This window comes from Hyperolius riggenbachi, chromosome 10 (assembly GCF_040937935.1).
Source record: "Hyperolius riggenbachi isolate aHypRig1 chromosome 10, aHypRig1.pri, whole genome shotgun sequence".
Taxonomy (NCBI): domain Eukaryota; kingdom Metazoa; phylum Chordata; class Amphibia; order Anura; family Hyperoliidae; genus Hyperolius; species Hyperolius riggenbachi.
In genome coordinates, this window is record NC_090655.1 from 219,799,336 (window position 1) to 219,822,041 (window position 22,706).

At 45.6% G+C, this 22,706-nt stretch overlaps 1 protein-coding gene across 1 annotated transcript; it reads right to left on the bottom strand.

The window, feature by feature from the left end:
* Positions 1-915: 915 nt before the first annotated feature.
* LOC137536825 (zinc finger protein 84-like) lies at positions 916-19,720 on the bottom strand. The gene is made up of 4 exons (XM_068259019.1): positions 19,598-19,720; positions 17,038-17,176; positions 5,482-6,639; positions 916-1,328 (listed from the first exon to the last, which is right to left on the bottom strand). Exons 1-4 carry the CDS (start codon positions 19,718-19,720, stop codon positions 916-918), a joined length of 1,833 nt encoding a protein of 610 aa, XP_068115120.1.
* Positions 19,721-22,706: the final 2,986 nt, after the last annotated feature.

The window sequence follows — 22,706 nt, forward strand, 5'->3', positions numbered from 1 at the left end:
ACTGGGGATCCGGCTGCCTGACCCCCCAAATGCGCCCCCCCATGTAAATAACCAAGAATTACAACTGCCAAAGAAGCAAGCAGCATCTCCTTCCACTGAAATCTCCTGCTAGCAGTAAAGATAAATGTCAGAATGTAAATCAGGGAGAGGAAAGATTTTACAATGGGCAAACAATGACTAAATAATTTATACATAATTATTGTAAAAATTAGCACTTTTTATTTACATTATTTTCACTGGAGTTCCTCTTTAAGATTAAAACATTAATACACCAGAGAAACGTGTTTTTGTTCTTCTTATCTTTCAGATTTGGGGTACCTGCCCATGCTATTGGCTACCAATAGAGCAGCCCGTGATCAGACTAGCGCTGTGTCAGCCATTTTTGTTATAGGGAGCTCAAACTGTTTATAGCTTTTAGTCTAGAGAGCTGTGCGGGTTTTTCACATGAGTTCCAAAGCTTCCATAATGTCTGAAGCATTTTCCACACTCCTGACACTCACGTGGTTTCTCTCCGGTGTGGCTCCGTTGATGTATGATCAGGGCCGGGCCGAGGCATAGGCTAGAGAGGCTCCAGCCTCAAGGCGCAGTGTAGGAGGGGGCACAGAATTCATTCAGCTGTCATTCCTAATTGTGTTTGAAGCAGAAAGAAATAAGAAAAGGGGATACATGGCAGTGGCTGCAAGCCATATAACTAGATATTAAGGTGTTGGGGAGGTTGTGGGCCCTGTGGCGCCTCTTAGTCTAATAGCAATCAGTGTGTGACGGCTGGGGTGGCAGGGATGGAGGGGCACACTTTGGTGTCTCAACCTTGGGTGCTGGAGGACCTTGTCCCGGCTCTGTGTATGACCAGTCTCCTCTTATCTATAAAACATTTGCCACACTCCAGACAAGGGACAGGTCTCTCATCGCTGTGCCTCACTTGATAAGCTCAGAGTTTATAGAGAATCTTTTCCCACTTTCAGAGCAGGTAAAACGTTTGTCCCCAGTGTGTTTTTTCTGGTGTAGGATGAGGGTCACTTTATCTTTGTAGGCCTTCCCACATTCAGTGCACACAAAAGGTTTCTCACCAGTGTGGATCCTCTGATGAGACTCAAGGTGCAGGATCTGCCTAAAGCTTTTCCCACATTCTGAGCACACAAAAGGCTTCTCTTCTGTGTGAATTATCTTGTGCTTTGCCAGAGAGCCTCTGTCAGCAAAAGATTTGTTACATATGGGACAAGAATATGGGTTTTCTCTTCTGTGGGTTCTCTGGTGAGTGACCAGATGTGCTTTCACTTTAAAACCATTCCCACACTCTGAACAAGTAAAAGGTCTCTCTCCAGTGTGGCCTCTCATATGGTATGTGAGATCGGGTGTGGTCTCTCTGGTGATATCTCACATATTTCAGAAACAATGTGACATTTGCCACATTAAGAGCATTGAAATGCCTTCTCTCCTCCGTGTTGTTTCAATTTATGTGCAACCATTTGCGTTTTCTGAATAAAGTTCTTCCCACAATCTGGGCATGCAAATGTTTTTTTTTTTTTACCGGTGTGAGTTCTCCAGTGGACAGTGAAGTAATTTTTTTTATGTAAATACTTTGGGGCATTCTGAGCACTCATATATTTTCTATCTAAGTAAAAGCTATAGGCTTGCTATACACCAGCGGTTCTGGAGGCAGGCCTTGCTTCTAGGGCATAAAGAGATAATTTGCATATTCAGTAGTGGTGCATTGTGGGTAATCACAGATGTTCACTTAAGGCTGAATGATTACAAATATCTTCTGTTTTAAGAAGACAGATCACACCAAGCATTGCTTTCAGTAGGAGGGCTTTTTGGGCTCTTTAGTCCCCTATACTTTCCTAGTGGTTTGGGTCACCCTGAGCTGCTTGGTTACTGTGTTGTACTGGTCCAATCCCTATCCCACAGAGCCATATCAATCCCTGCCAGCTGCCATGTACTGATAAGGAGGAGAAAAAGCATGAAACAGGCTGTCTACATGTGGGGTTGATGTGGCTCTGTAACACAGGGATGGTCGTAGTCAGCCAACTTCGCTACGCTGGAACTACGCATAGTTTTACGCAATTACGCTTCGCCAAACTACGGCTTCAAAATAAAATATTTGCTTCGCTGCATTTCGTAGTCTAGCCGTTAAAATATGCAATTACGCGTAGTGTATGCGGATGCTTATGCCATTATGCGGAAACATTTACGCATTAATTCCTCTGGAATTGCTTGTACCAGGAACTCGTCTATGCGTACATTCCCTTTTCCAATGCGTAATTTTGCAAGCATACAATCGTACGCGGAAAAATAGACGTGAATAACGCATTCATAGTTTACTTCGCAATACACATGTGAACTACGCATAGGAGTGTAAACTACGCAAAACGGTACTTCGCTACACGTAAAATCGTAAGCGTAGTTTTGAAACTTTGCCTACGAACTACGATGCGTAGATGCACACTACGATGCGTAAATTCGCACTGGCGTAGTTTCTGCTCACCCCTGATGCTAAACACCAGCGGTTCTGGATGCAAGCCTGGCTTTAAGGGCATAAAGAGATAATTTTCATATTCACTAGCAGTGCATTGTGGGTAACCACAGATGTTTACTTAAAGGAACACTATCAAACCAAGTGTTCTAAAATAGCAATGTAAAATGAATGTCTAATTAGCTCTGTAAACATTTTCCTACTTTTCATGTTAAATATTATCAGAGGCAAAATCTTTAATTCATTGTGTGTAGATTTTAGATATTTTTTGAATATCTCATCTGCATAGGTGAATCTCTGCAGTCTGACATACTGATAACAGTGTAATATTGAAGCAGAGTTATATGAAATGCCTCTGGAATCAGGTTTCATACACTATATTACAAATGTTCATGTTGCACATAATATACTTTGCCACTGCTTTCTGAAAACAGCTCTCATAGATACAGCAGCTGCTAAGAGCTTTCTCTCACACACAGGGTTACACACAGGGTTAACAGATGTAGGGCTTGATTCACAAAGCGGTGCTAACCTACTTAGCACGTCTAAAGTCTTTAGACGCGCTAACCAGGGTGCTAAGTAGGTTAGCACCGGATTTCTCAATCAGATTGCGTGCTAACTTTGCGTGTGCAAAGTTTTACACACGCAAAGTTTTATGCGCGCTAAGTCCCATAGGCTTTAATGGGCACTTCGCACGGAGCGCCCTGCGCTCTGTGCAGTGCGCGCGTAAAGTTTTACGTGCGTAAAGTTTTGTGCGCGTAAAGTTTTACGCGCGAAAAGCTTGTTTAGACGTGCTAAGGGGGTTTTCACAAACGTGCTAACAGTTAGCACCGCTTTGTGAATCAAGCCCGTAGTGTGAGGGAATCCCCCCCCCCCTTCTCTCAAGGTTCACTGGTCTGTCAGAATCAGCTGAATCAGCATCAGGGAAGTGTGAAAGGAATTTAATAACAGTTGACAAACAGATTAGCAGTCAAATGTATCCACCTGTACTTAACAGCACTTACCAAACAATTCCTATCTCAATTGAAAAAAACATGTTGTTAATCAATAGTGTCCCTTTAAAGCTGAATTATCACAAGTACCTTCTGTTTTAAGAAGGGAAATCAAACCTAACATTATTTTTAGGGGCACCAAGACAAGATCTGGGACTCTGTAAAGGACCCTCCTCAGTATGGGCTGATATCTGGACATTTGTGTGCCTGGATATACTGGATGCTAGAGTTAATGTATACACAGTAGAGAGGTGATGACATAGGGCAGGGGTCCCCAACCCTTTTGGACCCAAGGACCGCTTTGATGCAAGACATTCTTTCCAAGGCCCGGCAGAGGGGGATGGGAAGAAATCAACCCCCGCCGCAGTGGTCGTTTAAGCACTGCCCATTCCAGTGAATGGGCAGTGCTAGTACCGTTGTTTCCCATCATTTTCTGTTTGCACTAGTGCCGCATTTTTTTATCCCAATTTTCCTGACAGAGAAAGCAACATGCTGCTTCTGGGGTTGTTTGCCGCGCTGCAGCATCTCTGTGTCCCCCTGTGGGGGAGAAAAATGACAAACACAGCAAAAAGCAGTCAGAGACACTAAATACTTTTCTACACGCTTGAAGAAATTCTGCCGAGACACAACCAGAAGTCCCTGTTAACTGGCCCTAAGCACCATACACACTCATGATTAAAGTCGGCTGAGGTAGCCAATAATCAGGTGTGTGTACAGTAGCCCTGACTCCTGCCCTGCAAGCAATCTGCCAGGGTGATAGACACTCAGTCAAATTGATCCGCATGGCAGATTGCTTGCAGTAATCGACTGCCTCAGCCGACTTAAGTCAGGTGTGAGTGCACAGGAAAAGAAGTCACACACCACTGGTGAGGTGCTGGACCAATGTTTGTAATCCACAAAAAATTCCAGAAGGTCCGCACACTCTATAGTACCATGTCCTATTTATTCAAAACACGTGACAAACCATTCCACAACCAAAGAGTCGTTTCGTGGCCCCCTGGGGTCCCCTTTGTCAAGGCTACAGTACAGAATGGTACTTAAGTCATTTCGGGGCCCCGTGGGGTCCCCTTTGTCAAGGCTACAGTACAGAATGGTACTTAAGAGTGTGCGGACCTTCTGGAATTTTTGGTCAGGTGTGTGTACGGCCTTTAGCTGGGCACCTTTGCTATGGGGAGATTAGTGCATAGCTAAAGGCCCATACACACGCTTGCTGAGGCGGCAGATAAGGACTGCCTCAGCTGACAATAAGGCATGTGTATGGCAGTCTCCCTCAGCAATACAATCAGCAGGAACAAAACAAGAAAATATTGCACAATACATACTAGCTTGCTCTAACATGTTTTTCCCCAGTCTCTCCCCACTCAGCTTAGTCACTATTGGCAGGCAGGTGCTGTTAGTTGGGGACAAAGGCACATGCTTACATTGCTCCCAACAAGGTCGCTGCCCACTGCCTCTGATTAAGCAGTTTTGTAGAGGGGGCGGGACTGGAGGGACACTGGGACTCTGAGAATGCACGGCTGTACTTGCGGCCGTGCACACTAGGAACTTGTTCACTCCAGAGGGGGTGGAGATAGAGGGTATGGGCTGCCGACATACAAAACAAGCACTGCAGCTTATGGAGGGGGCGGGACTGAAGGCTTCCCGCTTGCCCAATCAGCAAGCATGTCACAGTAACAACCACTTCTGCAAGTGAATAGTTACAGCCGCGGCTGCATTGCAGTGAGGCAGGGAACTGTGGCCCAACTCAACACATACCCTGTGTTGCGGTATTGGGCCACAGACCGGTGGTTGGGGACCCCCGACCTAGGACTCTCTTAACGTGAAACTGATTCCCACACTCTGAACAGGCAAACTGCTTGTCACCTGTGTGAATGAGCATATGCGTTGTCAATGTGCAGTTTGCACAAGGAAACGGTTTCTCTACTGTGTGACTTCTCTCATGTCTATGAAGTTTAGACTTGCAGAAGAACTTTTTCCTGCATTCATTTCACTCAAACAGATTCTCTCCTGTGTGACTTCTCTCATGTCTAAGAAGATTAGTCTTCTGGCTAAACTTTTTCCCACATTCACGGCACTCAAACGGTTTTTCTCCTGTGTGAGTTCTCTCATGTATATGAAGATTAGACTTAGTGGAAAACCCCTTCCCACATTCATGGCACTCAAACGGTTTCTCTCCCGTGTGACTTCTCTCATGTACATGAAGCTTAGCCTTAGTTGAAAACCCCTTCCCACATTCACGGCACACAAACGGTTTCTCTCCTGTGTGTCTTCTCTCATGTACATGAAGCTCAGCCTTAGTTGAAAACCCCTTCCCACATTCACGGCACTCAAACGGTTTCTCTCCCGTGTGACTTCTCTCATGTACATGAAGCTCAGCCTTAGTTGAAAACCCCTTCCCACATTCACGGCACACAAACGGTTTCTCTCCTGTGTGTCTTCTCTCATGTATATGAAGATAAGACTTAGTGGAAAACCCCTTCCCACATTCAGGGCACTCAAACGGTTTCTCTCCTGTGTGACTTCTCTCATGTATATGAAGATTAGACTTCTGAGAAAACCCCTTCCCACATTCACAGCACTCAAACGGTTTCTCTCCTGTGTGAATTCTCTCATGTACATAAAGCTCAGCCTTAGTCGAAAACCCCTTCCCACATTCAAGGCACTTAAATGGTTTCTCTTCTGTGTGACTTCTCTCATGTATATAAAGATTAGACTTAGTGGAAAACCCCTTCCCACATTCACGGCAGTCAAATGGTTTCTCTTCTGTGTGACTTCTCTTCACCCCAGTGTGGATGCTCTGATGTCTCTGAAGATTTTCTTTTTGATTGAAACATTTCCCACACTCTGAACATTCATAAGGCCGCTCTCCCATATGAAGCCTCTGGTGGTTAGTTAGAGAGGATTTATATATGAAGTGTTTCCCACACTCATCACAGGAGAACTTTGGCTTTCCTTTCAATGTTGGCTTTTGCTCTTTCTCCTCTGTGTCAGAGGTGGAGTCCACCTCATCATTAGAGGGGTTGTACTCTGACTCATTGCTGCTGTCATCCTGTTCATCTGATGTCACTAATCTGTCACCTGTCACATTTTGCTCTTCCGGTTCCTGGTCACCATGGATGGAATGAGGCATGACGCCTGTTTTCTTGGAAGTTCTTTTGGAAAGTGTAACAATCGCTGTAACAGAAAACAACAATCATTTATCACTTACAGCACAACTCTCTATAATATCTGTCTTACTTGTTTCTGTTTGTTTCATTGTTATATTATAGTATTACAGTGTGTGCAGCTGATGGGAGATTTGATGTACCAAAGTTAAACATTGAACCAAAATGACAACTATACACACGAAGCCAGCAGTAAATATCTATGTGAAAAGACAAGTATTGTCCTTTGACACATTCTTTATTTTTACTAATTGACAAATTATTTATTCCTACTCATGGATCCTCCATTCTATCATTACAATATTCTATATGGAATGTATGATACTATTGAGGATTATTTCATTAATCGTGTCAGTTGTCGTAGTAATGACCTGGTGATATGGACTGCTCCAAAGGTGGTGTTTAAGGGGGGTAAAACTGTTGCAATTTGCTTGCATAGATAGGTGAGGGAATTCAAATTTTGGGTTTGCGAACGGTGAACGCGAACTGCCGCAAATGTTCGCAAACAGGCGAGCCGGGCGAAATGCCATAGACTTCAATGAGCAGGTGAATTTTAAAACCTACAGGGACTCTTTCTTGTCACAAAAGTGATGGAAAAATAGTTTCAAGGGGTCTAACACCTGGACAGGGGCATTCTGGAGGTGGATGCATGACAAAAGTCCCGCCAAAAATTACGTAGTTGATGCAGAGTCGGGTTTTAATCCCTAAAGGGAAGAAATCCCATTACATTCAGAACACAGCTATGGATGCACACAGCTGTTAGTGGGCTGTGGAGTGTCACACACAGAAAAATGCAATACTACTATCGGAATACAGTAAAATAATGATGCACTGGAGTGGTTCTGTGACTGAAACTTAATGTAGCAACAGCAGTAGTGTGCACACAGCTCTGGGTGTCAGTGGGCTGTGGAGTTTCACACACAAAAAAAAAAAAAAAACACAGGAGACCAATGTACTAGCCCTCAAAAGGGCTATTTGGGGTGCTTTCACAGCGAGTGAGGAACAAGAACACAGGCCTAGCTAATGCTTTCCCTACCTATCTGCAGCAAGTCTGACCCTGTTCTCACGAACAGTCAGCAGCCAGTAGAGAATGAATCCAATATGGCCACCACAACTGCTTTTTAGTAGGGGGGTGGAGGGGTCCAGGAGGGGGTGTGAGCTGATAGGCTGCCAAGTGTCTGCTGACTGTGAGGTAAGGGATTAAAGTTTAGCTCAATGATGATGTATAGGGGGCGGGTCGAGCACACCAAATGTTTGCTGTTCTCCGCGAATACGAACAGCAGAAGTTCACAGAATACTGTCAGCCAGTGAACAGTTTGGGCCATCTGTAAAAAAAAACAAAAAAACAAACAGCAAACAGAGAAGCTTCCCCATATTGGAGCATTGGATTTGGTAAAGTCCTAAGCCAATGTTGTGATGAAACGCGGAAAAGCCGCTGTCTCTCAAGGCGAGGCGGCTGTTCCCGCGTCCAGCATGGCGTCACAACGCGGAAAAAACGCTGCATGCCGCTTAGGCAGAGCGGCGGAATCCGCATTGGGAATGGCGGAATCCGCATTGGAGGCGGCTCCCGCACTCAGTTCACTGGATACATTGCAAAACAGTACTGGTGTGGCTGGGACTGATAGTCCACCAAGATTCAGACTTACACGCGCGCGAGCACAGAGGCAGAGTTTAAATAGCAGTTAGAAGGGTGTCGGCTGACCAGCTGGGTCAGCTGACAAATTCCACTGCTCCCATTGGACCAGCAATTAGGGAGGTCCTGGAAAGGTCCTAGAGTATATATACTGCTGGTTGTTCACTTGCTCTTTGTCTGGCGTGCGATCACATATGTGGGAGCACCCAGATCCGTAGTCAGATCCGCAAGTGTGCCGGGACCAGCTGGAGCTGTAATCCTACACTTAGCTAGATTCTGTTGATAGCTAAAGTACTAGTTTGATTGTGATTATCTGTTATGACCTTTGCCTGCCTTGACTATCCCTCTGAACTCTGATCTTGTACCTCGATATTTCTGATACTCTGTTGCCAAACCCCGGCTCGTTTCTTGACTCTGCTTCTGCATCCTGATTTTGTATCCCGATATATCTGATACCCCGTTGCTGAACCTTGCCTGTACTTTGACTCCGCCTTTGCCTCCTGATACTGTACTTTATCTGTCCGTGTGTGTACGACCTGGCTTGTCCGACCTCGAGAACCGACCTTACTGTTAGAAGCGGTTCCTCGCTCTGTTAGTAATCCTTCCTCCTGAAGGTTACTTCCAGTCTGTCCTTCCTACTGTCAGTCTGACTCCTCCCGTCTTGGAGAGCTCAGGTCTGCGGAAGGAATCCGTGCAGTATTCCTAACTGCACTGAGGCCCTGTCCTCAAAGTGTTACTGTTACACCAAAACACTACATTCTACTCAGGTGAACAGAGGTTAGCTAGTATATCGGATTATCAGTGATACTGCAGATCACGTATAATCTGGTATACATCTGTATTTCCAGTGATTCTGCAGATCACTGGTAATCAGGTCCTCTCTGTGCTTCACCGATCGTTACAAATGTGTTGTAAGACACAGGTAAGCTTTAGGTTAGCAGGAATGGTTGCATGGCCACCTAGCTTTTCATCCTTCCCACCCTTGCCCTGGAATCTTCCAGACTTCAAATTGCTGTCCTTTGCTGTGTGCGTTACACTAGAATCATCCAGGGGGGCACATGATCTTTCTGAAGTCTTGAATTGAAGCCTGTAAGCAGTATCAGCATGTGTCCCACTGCTTTCATCTAGCAAATTAGGCAAATAAGCAAGCTCATATGTCTCTTGGGTATATCACAGTGGTACATGCTAGGCTGGCTTCAGCATGTAGTGTTGGTGGTATAGTGATGAGCATAGCTGCCTTCCAAGCAGTTGACCTGGGTTCGATTCCTGGCCAATGTATGTGAGCTGGCTTTTGACAGCCTACAAATCCTTGGAAGACGAGAGAGAGAAGGTGGTGGTGGTTATTTTTTAGCTTCCAAAACGGGTTGGAATCCTTTTTAACGGCACTTCCGGTCTTTCTATCCAGATATCCGAATAGGTCGGATATCCGTGGATAATGCGTCCGGATATCCACGTTCACGTGGATATCTAAAAGGTCGGATTCGGATATCCGAACCGGATCCGGATATCTCGGTATCGGGATCTGGATCAATTCTGATTTTGAAAAGTACTATCCGAGCATCCCTGAGAATAGGTGGTCCAAGTTTGGAGACTGTAGCTTCAAAACTGTAAGACTGGACGTGATTAGACAATTTTCCCTGCCAAACTCAATGGCGAAAAGGGGTCTTTGGTGGTCTATCCCAGGGTGCGGAGGGTGAGATCGCTTAGTAAAGCACAGGAACCTGCTACAAGGCAAAGAGGTGTGGAAAGTTTGGTGCTTGTACCCCTAAAACTGTAGGAATAGTAAAAAATAGAAATGGGGGAGGGGGGTGTGGAAGGAATTACAGGTCAACAGCGACCGGCTTGGAAATTATTATAAATTGTGTGTGTGTATGTGGTGGTGGGGGAATATTTTGCAGGCCACAGTCCATGTGACTTCTGGGGGGCGTCATTTGTGTGAGGTGAGGTGGATGGAATATGTTGTGATAAATGTTTTTTTTTTGTACATGCTGCAGATCACTGAGGGAGTTATGTGTGAGAAGTGAGGGGAATATGCAGAGTGTGTGTGTGTGTGTGTGTGTGTGTGTGTGTGGTGTGTGTGTGTGTCTGTGTGCGTGTGCGGGTGTGTAGTGTAGTGTGTGGTGTGTGTGTGTGCGTGTGGGTGTGTAGTGTAGTGTGTGGTGTGGGTGTGTAGTGTAGTGTGTGTGTGTGCGTGTGTGCGTGTCTGTGTGTGTGTGGTGTGTGTGTGTGGTGTGTGTGTGTGTGTGTGTGTTCATAAAACCTGCACTTTCTAAAAAAAAGGGACACAAAAGGGACACAATGGAGTTGACTCACTAAAGCTTAACATGCTAAGCAGAATGCATTAAACCAGCGAGTGCACGCTACGTGTGGTCCTGTTGCATAGCGTGCGCTCTTAAGTTATGCACACTCCTTTGAAGTTCCACGCAATGCGATGTAGCGCGACCGCGATCATTTACTAGCGTGGCCGCTATTACGTTAATTAATGTAGTAACAGCTAGTGAAGTATAGCGGTTGCACTACACCAATTAGTGCAGCACTTCAAAGGTGCATGCGCAACTTAAGAGCGCACGCCATTCAACAGGACCACGCTCACTGGTTTAACCCACGCTGCTTAACCCGTTAAGCTTCAGGGTCCGTTTCCACCAGAGCGAATCTGCATGCCTTTTCTGCACGCAGATTCGCATACCTAATAATGGTCAACGGGCCTATTTCCATTTGTCAGGAAATCTGTACGGTGGGCTGTGCAGAAAAAATCTGCACAGGAGAGCCATCAGAATGCACACACCGCAAGGCTAGTGTGCGATTCACCTGTAATGTAATTCATAGGAAAATCACATGCGCTTTCACTATGCAAATTTTTCATGTGAATTCACGTATGTTTTTGTGTAAAATTAATTTAAAAGCACACAGGCACTGACATGGTTTAATACGCATACTTACACAAATAGGCAAAAATGCATGTGTTTTAATGTTAAAAGTTGCATAGAAACGCAAACGATTTTGCATCCGTATGCAAATTCGTTTAGGCGTTTTCCGCAACAAGGTCCTGTTGCATAGCGTGCTCTCTTAAGTTATGCACCTCCTTTGAAGTTCCATGCCATGTGATGTAGCGCAACCGTGATAATTTACTAGCATAGCTGCTACTGCGTTAATTCATGTAGTAGCAGCTAGTGAAGTATCGCGATTGCACTACATCAAATAGTGCAGCACTTCAAAGGTGCGTGCGCAACTTAAGAGCGCACGCCATGCAACAGGACCACGCTCACTGGTTTAACCCACTCTGCTTAGCCCGTTAAGCTTAGTGAATCAAACCAAATATCTGTACTTGCTAAGTAGGGGGCATGGTATCAGTACTTGCTAACTTAGGAAAACTTCTGCACTTGCTAAGTGAGGGACATAATACTGCACTTAAAGAGAGTCTGAAGTGACTAAAAATTGTTATTTTTACCTTTTAGTTCGCATCAGTGGTCTTGATAGATGAAAACCGCTACATCCCCGCGGCAAAACGAGGGCTTTAGACCCCCCAAAGCCCCGTGGGGAAATCTGGGGAGCGCTTCCTGAAAGAGGCAGAGCTTTCTGCTGTAGCTCTGCCTCTACTGAAGTCAATCGTTGCAGATCTCCGCCTCTCCCCGCCCGGAACAGTGAAAAATAGCGCACAGCGCTGACAGATAAAAATGGCGCCCCATTCACTTACATTATCAAATGATAGTTAGCATTTTAAATGTTAAAAAATGGCGCAGACCTTGTGAACGTAATTTATCGTTTCAAAACCTGCTTTTTTTGTCCTGCCTGAATGTTATTTATCGTTTTATGCCCTGCTTTGCTGCCGTTTTTAAAATGTCTTCCCACCGACTTTAACATTTAATAGCAAAGCCCCCTTAAAAGCAAGAAAATTAAAATTTGCTGGTTATAGTAAGATGAACAGTGGGAACAAGAGGAAAACATTTTTTTCAAAAGACCTTATAGTTTTTGAGAAAATCGATTAGTTCTCCTTCTGACCGTGGGAAAATTAAACGCCCGCCAATTTGAGCGGTTAATAGCAAAGCCACCTTAAATGCCAGAAACACCAAATTTGCAGGGAATGTTAAGAACAACAGTGGGAACAAGAGGAAAACATTTATTTCAAAAACACCTTATACTTTTTGAGAAAATCGATTTTAAAATTTCAAAGGAAAAATGTATACATTTAGCTTCTAAGGGCAACAATGGTTAATTTGCATATATTCAGCAGTGTTGCCCTGGGAGACATCTCAAGCTCACTCCAACCTGAATTATCGAAAATTCTTTCTGTTTTAAGTAAGCAAACTCTTTTTTTCCTTTAAAGTGGACCCAAATTAAAAATACAAGATTTCAGAAATAAAATCTATTTTGTAAATTATAATAATAAATAGCAGCCGTTTTTCAGCTGCATGATGACAAATATAAAATATTTTACATTTATTGGAGGACGCCCTCCCTTACTTTCATATTGCCGGGACAGAATCCGGCAAACTGGTGGAGTAGGTGGTGTCCGGCAAAAGAGGAATTGCTAATGGCTGCCACCTGTATAACCCTAGTTATGAAAAGATAAGGGTGAAAAGCATGCTCTGAAATGCTCATAGGCTTGAAGGAGTGTTTATTTTTTCTTTGTATGTGTCAGAGTGGTGCAACTAAATATTTTGCATTAAAAAAATGTTTGGTTTGGGTCCGCTTTAAATGCGTAAATGACAGTTCTTAGGGAAACAATTCCCGCCGACATTAGCAGTTAGTAGCAAAGGCCCCTTACATCCTAGCAACACCAAATTTGCAGGATATGTCAAAAAGATAATGGGAAACAATATTTAAAACAAAAAATTAAAAAAATTTTTTTTTTATTGTGCTGAGAGTGGGAAATTTAAAAAAAATGGCGTGGGGTCCCCCCTCCTGAGCCTCTGTAACCCCTTGCAGGCTGGGATAGCCAGAATGCAGTGCCCCGGCCGACTGGGGCTTCGTACCCTGAGCTATACCAGCCCACATGGTCCATGGTATGGGGGGACTCCGGGGAGAAGGCGGCCAAGCCTTCCCCTCTCCCCCAGAGCCCTTGTCCAATCTATGGACAAGAGGCTCTTCCCCACCTCCGGTTCCCATGGAGGAGGTGGGGGCGACGACTTTCTTGGGGGGTTCATGGTGGCATCTGGGAGTCCCCTTTAAGAAGGGGACCCCAGATGCCCGCCCCCCTCCCAGGAAAAATGAGTATAGGGGTACAAAGTACCCCTTACCCATTTCCATAAAGTGTTAAAATAAATAAAAACACAACAATGAGAAAAAAGTATTTTATTAATCTTAATTAACCAGAAATACTTAACTGTACCTTTAAGAAAAAGTTCCCACGCCAATATCCTCGGGAAAAGGTCCCACGCTATAATCTGTTATGTCCCACGACGACAGTATCCTCTGTCTTGCGATCTTCAGAAATACATACCTGTACCTTTAAGAAAAAGTTCCCACACCAATATCCTCAGGAAAAGGTCCCACACCAATATCCTCTATCTTGCAATCTTCTGTTACATTCATTGAAGATCACCGCGCACCACCGCCACACACGCCGCCCTCGCCTCACTGCTCTCAGCTATAGTATAGCTGAGAGCAAAAACGCATCTTTAAATTTTGGCTCCAAGGCTCCCCATTGGTTCCTTAACAGACCAATGGGGCTCAGGAGGATCCCTATTGGTCAATAAGGAACCAATGGGGAGCCTTGGAGCCAAAATCAAAAGATGCTTTATGCTCTTAGCTATACTTAGTATAGCTGAGAGCACATCCTACGCGGACGCTATGCCGCCAGCTCCCACTGCCCTCCCCGCCTCTCTCACACCTGTCACCCTCACCCATGCTGGCACCCATTGCAACCATGGGTGCACTGGGTGCCAGCATGGGTGTGGGTGACAGGTGGGGAGGCAGGGAGGGCAGCGGGAGCCGGCGGTATAGCGTCCTCATAGGGCGTGCTCTCAGCTATACTAAGTATAGCTGAGAGTTCCGGTGTGGGCGGCGTGTGTGGCGGTGGTCGGCGGAGATCTTCAATCAACTTAGGAAGATCGCAAGATTAGAGGATATTGGCGTGGACCTTTTCCCTGAGGATATTGGCTTGGGAACTTTTTTTAAAGGTACAGGTAAGTATTTATGGTTAATTTAGATTAATAAAATACTTTTACGTAGTTGTGTTTTTATTTAATTTTTAACCCTTTGCGGAAATGGTTAAGGGGTACTTTGTACCCCTATACTCATTTCTCCTGGGAGGGGGGTGGGCATCTGAGGGTTTCCTCCTTAAAGGGGACTCCCAGATGCCGCCATGAAACCCCCCAGGAAGTCGTCGCCCTGTCATAATTCTAGAGGTTTATTTATGCAAGAAAAGCTGTCATATGTGTATGTTTTAAGTTTTAATGTTCTATGCAAAATTTATTTGTAAACTGTAACGTTAGAGTACTTTTTTAATATATTGCTCTGAGACATCTCAGCATTTTCCAGGCTGTGAATCTGATAATATTATTTTAGTTACAGATGCTAAAACATTCTTGTTTATGTTAGTGCGCTGGTCTGTGGACTTGACATTTGAAAGATGCTTCTGTGTGAAAGACAGAAAGCAGGTTAAAACTCACATTACTGTCTTATGTATACATACAACAATCTTATATATACATTTGCTCAGTTATTACACATAAATATTATTAATCTAAATATTATTAATCAATACATTCCTTCCAAAGAAAGAAATAATTATTGTTAAAACCTATAATACAATGTATTACTTTGAAATACATTTAAATGCTGGATTCTGCAGTGAAAGTTTCAAAACACATTAGCTGTGTTCCACAAGGATGTTTTGACTATGAGTGTCCTTTGGAATTTAAACAACTTTACAAGGTTTTTTGTATTGTCCTGTATTTAGGACAATTATGCCCCCTGGCGGATTGATAGTCTTATAAAATTAATATTATTAATACAGCTTGATATTTATATGATGAAATGCTGACATCTGCGGGGTGAAAATATTATGTTTATTTCTTCATCAGAAAGACAAACAGATATGGAAGAGTATTTTATATTATTAAGATTTAATATGCAATTATATTTTATATGATTCATTTTTTAGGAAGAATTATATAATAAGCTGTAACGATCGGTGAAGCACAGAGAGGATCTGATTACCGGTGATCTGCAGTATCACAGGGAATACAGATGTATACCAGATTATAAGTGATCTGCAGTATCACCGATAATCCGATATACCAGCTAACCTCTGTTCACCTGAGTAGAGTGTAGTGTTTTGGTGTAACAGTAACACTTAGAGGACAAAGCCTCAGCACAGTCAGGAGTACTGCACGGATCCCTTCCGCAGACCTGGACTCTCCAAGACGGGAGGAGTCAGGCTGACAGTAGGAGGGATTGTCTGAAAGTAACCCTCTGGAGGAAGTGTCACTAACAGAACGGGGAACTGCCTCTAACAGTAAGGTCGGTTCTCGAGGTCGGACAAGCCAGGTCGTACACACACAGACAGATAAAGTACAAGATCAGGAGGCAAAGGCGGAGTCTAAGTACAGGCAGGGTTCGGCAACAGGGTGTCAGATATATCGAGGTACAAGATCAGGAGGCAGAAGCAGGGTCTTAGGACGAGCCGGGGTTCGGCAACAGAGTATCAGAAATATCGAGGTACAAGATCAGAGTTCAGGAGGATAGTCAGGCAGGCAATAGGTCATAACAGATAATCACAATCAAACTAGTACTTTAAGCTATCAACAGAAACTAGCTAAGTGTAGGATTACAGCTCCAGCTGGTCCCGGCACACTTGCGGATCTGACTACACTTGCGGATCTGACTACGGATCTGGGTGCTCCCACGTATGTGATCGCAACGCCAGACAAAGAGCAAGTAAACAGCCAGCAGTATATATACACAAGGACCTTTCCAGGACCTCCCTAATTGCTGGACCAATGAGAGTAGTGGAAAATGTCAGCTGACCCGCCTGGTCAGCTGACTCCCTTCTGGCTGTTATTTAAGCTCTGCCTCTGTGCACGTGCGCGTGTCACTCTGAATCTAGGTGGACTATCAGTGCCAGCCACACCAGTACTGTTTTGCAATGTATCCAGTGAACCGAGTGCGGGAGCCGCCTCCAATGCGGATTCCGCCCGTTACCAATGCGGATTCCGCCGTTACCAATGCGGATTCCGCCGCTCTGCCTATGCGGCATGCGGCGTTTTTTCCGCGTTGTGACGCCATGCTGGACGCGGAAACAGCCGCCTCACCTTGAGAGGCAGCGGCTTCTCCGCGTTTCATCACAGTACCCCCCCCGAGGAGTGGACTCCGGACAACTCCTACCAGGTTTCTCGGGGTGTAAGGCATGAAACTCTTTCCTCAATTCATCCGCATGCATGCGAGTCGCCGGTACCCATTGTCTCTCCTCAATGCCATACCCCTTCCAGTGTACGAGATATTGTACCGAGTTTTGTACAAGGCGTGAATCTAAAATCTTTTCTACCTCGTACTCAGGTTGGTCATCTACCACCACAGGAGGAGGAGGAGTGGGACCCACATGGACTGCTGGCTTAAGCAGGGATACGTGGAAGGACCTTACCCCACGCATGCTGGCGGGAAGATCAACGGAGTAATTAACGTTGTTGATCTTCTTGGCTACTGAAAATGGACCCACAAACCTGGGACCCAGTTTATCCGAGGGCTGTCTCAGGGTCAAGTGACGAGTGGACACCCAGACCAAGTCTCCTGGCTGAAACTTCCACTCCAATGAGCGTCTTTTGTCAGTCTGACCCTTTTGACTCTGGAATGCCCTTTCCAGATTACTCTTCACCGTCCCCCAGATGTCTATAAATGCCCAGGCTTCCAGGGTTGGAAACGGAGAAGAGGCAACTGGCAAGGGGGAGAATTTGGGCGATCTCCCCGTCACCACCTGAAAAGGAGAAAATCCGGAGGAGGAATTTCTCAGGTTATTTTGAGCAAACTCTGCGAAGGGCAAGAATCTGACCTAGTCGTCTTGTGCCTCCGCAACATAACATCTCAAAAATTGTTCTAGGGACTGATTTATCCTCTCAGTCTGGCCATTTGTCTGTGGGTGGTAGCCCGACGAGAATGACAGCTTCATGCCCATTATATGGCAAAAAACCTTCCAAAATCTGGAAACAAATTGGACTCCCCTGTCTGAAACTATGTTTTCCGGAATGCCGTGTAAACGGAAAATGTGGATGATGAATAACTCGGCCAATTCCTGAGCCGAGGGGAGTCCTTTTAAGGGCACAAAATGGGCCATTTTGCTAAAGCGGTCGACCACCACCCAAATGACTGACATGCCTTCAGATCCGGGAAGCTCACCCACAAAATCCATGGACAGGTGGGTCCACGGCTCACTCGGGGTGGGCAAAGGCTGCAAGGTACCGACAGGTGCCAGCCGGGAGGGTTTGCTTTTCGCACATATCGCACACTCCCTAACATATTCCCTGCAATCCGCTGCCAACGAAGGCCACCAGGCACATCTGGCCACCAGATCCTGTGTTCTAGATGCCCCAGGATGCCCAGCATTCTTGTGCGCATGGAACATCTCTAGAACCCGGAGACGAAAAGGTAGGGGAATGAACATAACCCCTGCGGGCTTCCCTTCCGGGATATCTTGTTGGAAGGGAACCAAAGTCTCCTTCAGATCTTTCCAGGTTCCAGTTGCTGCTAGTACCAACTTCTGGGGAATAATGGTCTCTGGAACAGAGGGCTGTGCTGTCTCTGGCTCGAAGTACCTAGATAAAGCATCTGCTTTAACATTTTTGCTACCCGGAGTGTATGTAATAATGAAACTGAACCTGGAGAAAAATAACGACCATCGAGCCTGACGGGGGCTCAACCTCTTAGCCCCCTCGATGTATTCTAAGTTTTTGTGATCAGTGTAAACCGTGATCGTATGCTCTGCTCCCTCTAACCAATGTCGCCATTCCTCGAAAGCCAATTTAATGGCCAGGAGCTCCCTGTTGCCTATATCGTAGTTCCTTTCTGCTGGGGAGAATCTACGGGAGAAGTAAGCACACGGGTGCATTGTACCCTGCAAGCCCGATCGCTGAGACAGCACAGCCCCCACTCCGACCTCTGAAGCATCTACTTCAACAATAAATGGGAAAGAAGTATCCACATGTCTGAGGATGGGTGCCGAACAGAATAGATCCTTCAGGGTGGAAAAAGCATGTAGAGCCTCAGGAGACCAGTGAGTGGTATCTGCCCCTTTTTTAGTGAGACTGGTAAGGGGAGAAATGACCGTGGAGTACCCCTTTATGAACCGCCTGTAATAGTTAGCAAAGCCGAGAAACCGCTGAAGAGACTTCAGCCCAACCGGCTGAGGCCATTCCAGAACAGCGGAGACCTTGGCAGGGTCCATAGACAGGCCTGTGGTGGAAATTATGTACCCCAGGAAGGCGACAGACGTTACTTCAAAAATACATTTTTCAAGTTTAGCATACAAAGAGTTTTGCCTCAGTTTATTCAAAACAAATTTTACATGGGTCCTATGTTCAGAGAGGTTGTTGGAGAAAATAAGTATATCATCTAGGTAGACTAGAACAAATCTCCCCAACATCTCCCTGAAGACCTCGTTGATGAGTTCCTGAAAAACGGCCGGGGCATTACACAGCCCGAAGGGCATCACCAAGTACTCGTAATGCCCGTCTGGTGCATTAAAGGCCGTTTTCCACTCATCGCCCTTTCTTATGCGTATCAAGTTATACGCGCCCCGCAAATCCAGCTTAGAAAAGATCTTAGCGTCAGTGATCTGTGTGAATAAATCGTCTATCAGGGGCAGCGGATAGCGATTCTTCACTGTAATCTTATTAAGACCCCGGTAATCAATGCAGGGCCGCAGGCCTCAGTCTTTTTTTTTAACGAAAAAGAAACCTGCCCCAGCAGGCGACCGGGACGGGCGAATGAAACCCTTGGCCAAATTTTCACGAATGTAATCTTGCATGGCCAATTTTTTGGGCCCCGCCAAATTGTACAAATGGCCCCGGGGGGGAACACAACCTGAACGGAGGTCGATGGGACAGTCGAAAGGGCGATGTGGGGGTAACTTATCCGCTGCCTTGGGACAAAATACATCAGAATATTCCATGTACTGTTCAGGGACCCCCTCCACCTGAACCCTGGTTTGGCCCAAAGTCACCCTCCCTAAACATTGCTGGAAACAACGATCTGACCAGGAAATTAATTGACCAGTGGCCCAATCAATGTGTGGGGAGTGCAGGTGTAGCCATGGCATGCCGAGTATAATTGTGGAGGTGGCCATATGTAACACAAAAAATTGTAACATCTCCCAATGTAATACCCCGATGGTAACTCCTACCTCAGGTGTTAGAGTCAGGGAGTGATTCCTCTGCAGAGGAGAATCATCCACTGCCGTAACCTGCACGGGTGGATCCACCGGTGTGAGCGGAACCCCCAATTTCTTAGCAAACTCAAAATCCATGAAATTTGCCGCGGAGCCTGAAACAATAAAGGCTTCCGTGACCTCGGTTTTATCTTCCCAGGAAACTGTACAGGGAAGAAGCAACCGTCTTTCTTTTAGGGGCGTGAGTTGGGCGCCTAGGGTTTCACCCCTTACAACTCCTAGGCGATAGCGTTTCCCGGCTTATTGTTATCCGGTTTAATGGGACAGTCTCGTACCCTATGTCCCCCTTCACCACAGTATAAACATAACTGTTCAGTCATTCTCCGTCTTCTCTCCACTTGGGTCAGCTTAGACCGACCGATCTGCATCGGCTCAGGTGGAGGCACAACTGGAGATGATGAGGCTGAAGGAGATGGAGTTACCAGGGGTGCTGCGGGAGGTGCTGTATAAGATGTTACCCTGACACGATGACTGCCCCTAGTCTGTCTTTGATAACGTAATCTACGGTCAATTCGAATGGCCGATGAGATGGCCTCATCGACCGTTTTGGGCTCGGGTAGGCTTAACATTAGGTCGGAGACCTCATCCGACAGCCCAGACAGGAAATAATCTAACAACGCATAGGTATCAAACCTGGCCGTAACTGACCACCTACGAAACTCTGCCGCGTAATCTTCGACTGAGCCTTTGCCTTGCCGCAAAAGCTTGAGCTTCCGTTCAGAGGTTGCAGCAAGGTCTGGATCGTCGTATATTACTGCCATGGCTTTAAAGAATTCCTCCACTGAGGTCAGAGCTGTATCTGTGGAGGTCAGGTTGTATGCCCAGGACTGGGAGTCGCCAGTTAGCAAAGTCTTAATAAAAATGACCCGTTGGGTCTCAGTTCCCGAGGATCAGGGTCTCAACTCGAAATATGATAACACTCTACTCTTAAAATTCCGAAAGTCAGATTTGTGGCCAGAAAATTTATCAGGTACGGGCATACGTATGTCATCACTAGGAGGGGATCGCACCGAATCAACTGACGTCTGAAGGGTTCGCACAGAGCCTGTTAGGGCATCAATTAAGGCTTTGTGCTGGCCCAGTGCTTGATGGATGTTATCCACCGAGGTGGCAAGCATATTCAGAGGGTCAGCGCGGGCATCCATCTGTTTTTTGGTCTGGCGTTCTGTAATGATCGGTGAAGCACAGAGAGGATCTGATTACCGGTGATCTGCAGTATCACAGGGAATACAGATGTATACCAGATTATAAGTGATCTGCAGTATCACCGATAATCCGATATACCAGCTAACCTCTGTTCACCTGAGTAGAGTGTAGTGTTTTGGTGTAACAGTAACACTTAGAGGATAAAGCCTCAGCGCAGTCAGGAGTACTGCACGGATTCCTTCCGCAGACATGGACTCTCCAAGACGGGAGGAGTCAGGCTGACAGTAGTAACCCTCTGGAGGAAGTGTCACTAACAGAACGGGGAACCGCCTCTAACAGTAAGGTCGGTTCTCGAGGTCGGACAAGCCAGGTCGTACACACACAGACAGATAAAGTACAAGATCAGGAGGCAAAGGCGGAGTCTAAGTACAGGCAGGGTTCGGCAACAGGGTGTCAGATATATCGAGGTACAAGATCAGGAGGCAGAAGCAGGGTCTTAGGACGAGCCGGGGTTCGGCAACAGAGTATCAGAAATATCGAGGTACAAGATCAGAGTTCAGGAGGATAGTCAGGCAGGCAATAGGTCATAACAGATAATCACAATCAAACTAGTACTTTAAGCTATCAACAGAAACTAGCTAAGTGTAGGATTACAGCTCCAGCTGGTCCCGGCACACTTGCGGATCTGACTACACTTGCGGATCTGACTACGGATCTGGGTGCTCCCACGTATGTGATCGCAACGCCAGACAAAGAGCAAGTAAACAGCCAGCAGTATATATACACAAGGACCTTTCCAGGACCTCCCTAATTGCTGGACCAATGAGAGTAGTGGAAAATGTCAGCTGACCCGCCTGGTCAGCTGACTCCCTTCTGGCTGTTATTTAAGCTCTGCCTCTGTGCGCGCGCACGTGTCACTCTGAATCTAGGTGGACTATCAGTGCCAGCCACACCAGTACTGTTTTGCAATGTATCCAGTGAACCGAGTGCGGGAGCCGCCTCCAATGCGGATTCCGCCCGTTACCAATGCGGATTCCGCCGTTACCAATGCGGATTCCGCCGCTCTGCCTATGCGGCATGCGGCGTTTTTTCCGCGTTGTGACGCCATGCTGGACGCGGAAACAGCCGCCTCACCTTGAGAGGCAGCGGCTTCTCCGCGTTTCATCACATAAGCTTTATATTTAAATACTTATATTAGAAGCCCTGTATGCTTCAATATCCTTTTAATTGCTGAAGACTCTTACAGTGTCAACCTGACCAATCTTATGTCTGGGAAAGAAGGACACATTATCAGAAATGCTTCATAAATGACATTGTTTACTGTTTGGAAGTTCAATGTCTGGGGCAAAAAAGTCAACCAGCAGACAAATTGGCTGGTGACGTCCATTTTTAATTAACTGCATCAGAAATGACCTAATCAGAATGTGTAAACATTGCAAACCTACGTAGATTCTCACAGTTAAGATAATTAAGGTAATCAAAACAAAAAAGTGTTATGGGTATTTTAAATGTCAAAGATAGCAAGCTACGCACAGACGTTTTAGCCAATCAGAACCTGGGATTTAGGGAGATTCCAGATTAGGCAGCCATATTGCATCCCTATAAAAGTAGGAGCTGAAAGCTCATAGTTTGCAGAAGCCCAACAATCTCCTGGGAAGACACATTAGGCAGAAGCTACCTTCCCACAAGTGGTTCTAGATGCTGAAGAGATAACAGAGAAGGGGTAATATGCTTAATATTCTGGTGATTTACTTTATTAATTTTTCAGCATTAAGTTCTGTTAAGATGTTAGCAAGAAGTTTTTTTAGAAGTTTTTTTTGTTATGCTATTTCTTTTAGAAGATTACTACAAGTTTTACACAGCTACTAGATACACAGCTATTGAAACAGATGAGACTTTTGATCTTATTCTACATAAC

Coding starts and splice junctions, on each gene's coding strand:
- LOC137536825 (XM_068259019.1), bottom strand. CDS start 19,720: ATGGATTTTGAGTTTGCTAAGAAATTGGGGGTTCCGCTCACACCGGTG. Junction 17,177..19,597: donor CCCTGACTCTAACACCTGAG/GTAGGAGTTACC, acceptor TCTCCTTTTCAG/GTGGTGACGGGGAGATCGCC. Junction 1,329..5,481: donor TCTTCTTAGACATGAGAGAA/GTCACACAGGAG, acceptor ACCATATGAGAG/GCCACACTGGAGAGAGACCT.